Below are 5,518 nucleotides of genomic sequence, written 5' to 3'. Positions count from 1 at the left end.
ATTCTGTTTTCAAATTAAGTTTGTGTTTTAATACTTGAAGTACTTCCAGTGTTGTGGTTCATAAATCTTCCCCAGCAAGACATACAGCAAGTTTGGGCTTTTCTGGAATAGGGACAAAATAGCTCTTACATTTTCAACTGTACTTCAGTCTTCTGTATGAAATTGACTGTGGACCAAGGTGTTTGATTTAATGTGGTCTGTGAAATTAAGAGAAATCTATAGGCAATGATCTCTTTCCTACGTAAACTTTGCATGTTTCTTGGCTTGCTGGATAGTGCTGGATTCTTAAGTTTTGCTAAGTATTTGTGAATGACAGAACACGGTTAGATCTTAATACTTCCGGTTTTCTTTAAAAAATTTTTTATTCTCTTACTTCTGAGTGTTAGTGAAGGAATGCCTTTTTAGGAAAAGGCCAAAAGGGTTATATGTAGCCTGAAGTCTTGTGTAACACAGGCTATAGTACTTGGATGTGGATATCCATGCCTTGATTTCCGTAACTTTCATGCTGCTCTATCAAAAACACAGACTGCACTCAGGTATACAGAACCTCTGAGTTGTCGGTCAAATACTTTGTTAATAAAATGGAAAGTATCTGTGTTGGAGGTGTTGAAATGAACAGATTTTACCACAGTTTTACTTTCAAAATCCTCCCAAGGAATTTGGTGCAATGAAGCTTCCCTCTGTCTACAGAAAGACAAAAATAAATTTAAAATTATCAATTTCCACACTTGTATAGTGATGGCAGGTTTTAGCATGAGCCCTTCCTTAACTTACACCTTTTTAATACCATTTGTACAAGATTTTGTTTCAATGAATTGTTAAATTATGCCACATAAATGAAAATGATAATGAATATGAAAATAGTTTTAAAAAAAAAAAAAATCACCCAAACCGCCTTGATTGGAAGAGATCACACAGGCCACCCAGTTGGTCTTTGGTAGAAGTGAGGGTGCGGAAACCTCCTGAAGTGTGTGTGTGGCGGTGTAAGGATAGTTATTCCCCACCCCCTTCCGTTTATGATGGTACGAAAATACCCTTGTTACAACCCATTTATTGCTTCAGATTCCAGGTGAATGGTGGCTGCAGGCACCATTTCTTTGTTACTGATTGGACTGGAAACTGAAAGAAGCAACCCTTAGAATGATGAAAGAGTAAAATCAATATTGCCTAAAAGTTTTAACTGGGACTCAGTCAGCTAATGACAATATTGTGGGGAAAAGGTTCATTGCACTTTATGAATACTTTCCGCTTAAGTCAGGCCTGTTGAGATTTCGTTGGATGGAGTTTGGTGCTGTATTAAGTAATCAGTTAATGTAATCAACTTCCTTTCAAATTCATGTAGTATTCATTGTGTGCCACCTAGCATACAATAAAGCCACCAAATACTGACTTGAGTCCACGTTCGTTTGATCAAGGCACTTACAAATTCCATGCTTTGTATTTGAAATACTTGATTTTTAGTGATTCTGGCAACTAGCATGAATTTAATCAGTGGAAGATTCCTGAGACCATGCTAGTAGACAGCTGCGTCGCGAAATTGGACTGAATTTGTCTTGCTTTTGTATGTCTGTTAGTTCACTTTCTCTGAATTATAAGTGGTAAAATACTTTTAAATATATATTCCTTTTGTGATAACATAAAAAAAATCCATAATGCTAAAGTTGCTGGGGCTACTTGAAATTCTCTTTGGCAGTTGAAAACATGCTGTTATGTCTAGAATGTAGCTAGTTTTTGCCTTATTTCTAGCCACGCAGCTCTGATGAAATGATGTAAAATAAAATTTTATAGGAGAGGTCTTAACACAAATTCTAATACTCACCTTTGTCAGGAACAGCACACTGGGCACTTGGGGGCAGAGTAGTGAAGCAGCATTAAATTTGAGAGTTTCGTAGGAGAAGCAGTTCTCGTTTCCCCCTCCAAAACTGCCACTTAATACTCTTGTTTCTTTTTGTACACAGAGAGTGTGCAGGAGGAAGATCTAGATGCTGTGGAAGCACAAATAGGTTGCAAACTCCCTGATGACTATCGATGTTCATTTCGTATTCATAATGGACAGAAGCTAGTTGTTCCTGGGTAAGAAGCGAAAACTACATACCAAGTTATTAATTCCTTTTGTATTTCTTGGACAGTTTATTTATTAAAAAGATAAAATGTCTGCTGAACAGGATAGATGAAGCATTTAAATGTATTGTAACTGAGTGACCGCTTGAAGTGACACTTCTGAGACTAGAAGATAGCCAATTCTAGAAGTAATTGAAAGCACAGTGTAGATTTCTAATTGCTCAAATTACTCTTATGCTTCAGTCCTTTTTCATAGTGAGAACTTTTTTTTGGTAATAACTAAAACTTCGAACTGTTAAACTTCTAATCACACCACTGCAAGTTGCTCCTCTGAAGTTTTGCTTTGTATTACATAAGTAAATTAGCCTCTTGGACTCTACAGGTTTCATTGTTTAATAAGTTTTATCTTTAAAATGATTAGGGAATAACTTTCAGACCAGGTAGTCCTTTTAAGTAGAATCAAAATGTCAGTTCTGCAAATTAAGTTTTCTTAGTAGAAGATTTTACAATTTTATGCGGTTTCAGCAATTAAAATGTCCTTTTGCATCAAGGTTAGAGGGCAAATGACCAAACATAATTTCCTATCTACCAGCTGTAGAAAAAGTTAGCAGGTCAGCACTTCATCAAGTGCCGCAAACATTAGCAAAAGATGGAAAGCTAGGGCAAATCATTGCAGTGTCTGTAAGGGGCAATGCATTCATGTTGCTCTACCAAAACCTTCACTATTAAAGAAGGTGCAGCTTCCTCCAATTCTAGAGTTGTATGTGCCGAAGGAATATGGGAAACGGTTTTATGCAACCATAAGGATGACTTCTAGTTCTGTTTCTTTTCCAGGAGAGACTTTTTTTAGAGAGGAGATAGCTGCCCTAGTTCTGTAGGCTTCAAATGGAGCTCTGCAGCTTGTGTGCTTCCTGCTCTTCCTACTACTATTTCACTCCCACAAAGCCTCTACTGTGATGATGAGCCTGTGGAAGGGCTGTAGGAGCAGACATACGCCTTCGGGCATGCCTTTCAGCTTGAGCAACTGCCAGTGGGCTGTGGTCCATTGCTGTGCCCTCAAAGCGAGGGCCTGAGCCTTACACGCAGGTTGACAAACCTTGTTGCTGGAGCACTGTCTGGGGATGAGTTAGGTCTGACATGTGGAGCAAGAAAGACTGCCACACTGCGAGTGGAAGATGTGGTCTTACTGTTGGGGACAGGCTTGCTTTCTTGTGGGAGATGAATACTGGAGAGATAAGGCGTAGGTAGTGGAAGTCTATCCAGCAAGTTTTTGGCATGTTAGGTCAGAAATGGAGAAGATTCGGGACTAGTTGTCATTGTTAGATGCTTCAGGTTTATGTGTTTGGATGTTAGCATCACTTTTTAAACTGCAGAACAGGCTAATTCCAGGCAAGACTACGTAAGGAAAAAGAGGAATGGAACCTGTTGCCCAGGATGGGAGCAGCTTTGATCATGCCGACATGTGGCAGCTTGTGCCTGAGTCACTGCTTTCATAACACCAGTAAAAGCTTAGCATCTGCAAGAGTTTACATCTGAGAACATCAGTGAAAGGCAAATTAGAAGGGAGTATGGGTGGGGAGGTGTGCATTACAGGTTTGTATATTCTTATTGCTAAGTGCACTGCTGTAGTGTGTGCCCTTGTAGTTGGTTACTTTGATCATGTTACCCCTTTTTATCATTCTTCCATTGTCTGCCCCTTTATTACCTTGAGTGTGGGTTGCTTGCTTTTTTTATTTTCACCCTAGCTCTCAGCTAGCCCAGCATTCATATCAATGTTAACTTTATATATTCTTTTCTTATCTATAGAGAGGCTTCTTTTACTGTCTTCAGTGTCACTTCCTTATTGTCAAAAACAAACAAACAAATCCTATCCTTTGCTGTGATGCTTACAAAAAGCTAGAGGAAAAAATTCAAAAGGCAGTTGATGGTCTTGCTGTGTCATGCTGATGAATATTGTCTCATTCTGTCCTTGTATGTCTGTTTACTTGTGTCTGTATGCCTTAGTTTTTATACTGAGATTATAATCTCTCTGACTCAATAGTAATTTTCCTCGTTTACTTCTCAACCTTTTCTCCAAAGCATATAGAGCACCTTGCTCACTGTAGTTTTGATCAATGACTGTTACTATAGCAGCTTGGTGTTGTAATTGAAAAATCATGGATGCTTTGATAGTATTGAAATGAACTTGCACAGAACTTGAGATACGGAGCACTGGTTATTATTAGATCATGCTACTATAGGAAGCTGCATCACCTGTGAACGGCTTCTTTGAAGTAGTTGCAGACATGATGAGCATCACCAACACAATTTAAAACGGTGCTTTGGGATGCACAAAACATACAAGGAAGTGTTTCTCCTAGAGCCATCGAGCCTCCCTTTGTGAAGGTTGATGTTGTGAACTAATAACCTAGTTCAGCACCTGGATATTAAACTTGGACTTCATCTAAGTCTGATATGCAGCTAGAGCATTGATAGAATCAATGCTTAGAAAAGATTTAAAGCTTTCTTTGCATTGTGAGTCGTATCTTCTGTTTATCTTTCCTTTTGTTGTTGTTGTCTGTTAAGTTTGATGGGAAGCATGGCACTGTCGAACCACTACCGCTCTGAGGACTTGTTGGATATCGACACAGCGGCTGGAGGTTTTCAGCAGAGGCTAGGTCTGAAACAATGCCTTCCTCTTACTTTTTGCATTCATACTGGCCTGAGTCAATACATGGCCCTGGAGAGTGTGGAGGGACGAAATAAATACGAGATCTTCTATCAATGTCCAGTAAGGAAGATATGTTTATACTCATGAATGTACTTTTCTAATGATTGATGGTGTCCCTTTGCATGCTATCAGATACCTGAAATATTTTACATAGCATACGGTGAATACTAAGAGATCATACTAGTTTGTTACTTGCCCCTGAGTTGCCATCTGGTTTTCATCAGAGCCCACAGGTGGAATGGTTAGTAAGGGAAAGAAATTCACATGAAGTTGTTAATGGCCATAGCAATTTCTGTAGGATCATGATGGTGGGCAACACACATCCTTACTGGAAGGTATTCATTTAATTTGTTCAAACTATGGCAGGTATATACTCTTGTCCCTGTTTCTGTAAGGAAGAAAAGCTTCTGCATTATGGAAGATCAGCATCTGTATATATCTCCTCCCCAAGATAGGTTAAATGTAAACGTAGTACAATAAATGATACCCCCTGGTTTGTAAGCAAAACTTACTCTCCAGCGAAAGAACAAATTCCTCTTGAACAGCTCCTTTGCAGAACATAAATATTTGAGTATTTTTCATAATTCTTATCGCTGTAGTATTTTAAGATAGGCATATTGTTGCTAGTGAAGCTTAAGGATATTATACCTAATAAGATTTTAGCACGCTCTCTCTCCTTACCCATGCCCTGATGACCACCACCCCCCCCCCCCCCAAAAAAAAAAAACCAGGGGGGGGAAAGGGGGT

General features: G+C 39.0%; 1 protein-coding gene across 1 annotated transcript in view; it reads left to right on the top strand.

Moving 5' to 3' along the window:
• The window catches only part of FBXO3 (F-box protein 3), a 24,715-nt gene that overhangs the window by 10,378 nt on the left and 8,819 nt on the right, over positions 1-5,518 (top strand). The window contains exons 5-6 of the mRNA XM_009334595.1: positions 1,959-2,073; positions 4,627-4,831. Of these exons, the coding sequence (XP_009332870.1) occupies positions 1,959-2,073; positions 4,627-4,831 (320 nt within the window). The remainder of the gene's footprint in view (positions 1-1,958; positions 2,074-4,626; positions 4,832-5,518) is intronic.

The sequence above is a fragment of the Pygoscelis adeliae genome, unplaced genomic scaffold (assembly GCF_000699105.1).
Source record: "Pygoscelis adeliae isolate BGI_AS28 unplaced genomic scaffold, ASM69910v1 Scaffold171, whole genome shotgun sequence".
In the NCBI taxonomy this organism is placed as follows: Eukaryota; Metazoa; Chordata; class Aves; order Sphenisciformes; family Spheniscidae; genus Pygoscelis; species Pygoscelis adeliae.
Note: the sequence above shows the minus strand (reverse complement) of the source record. Positions and strands in the feature narration are given on the sequence as shown.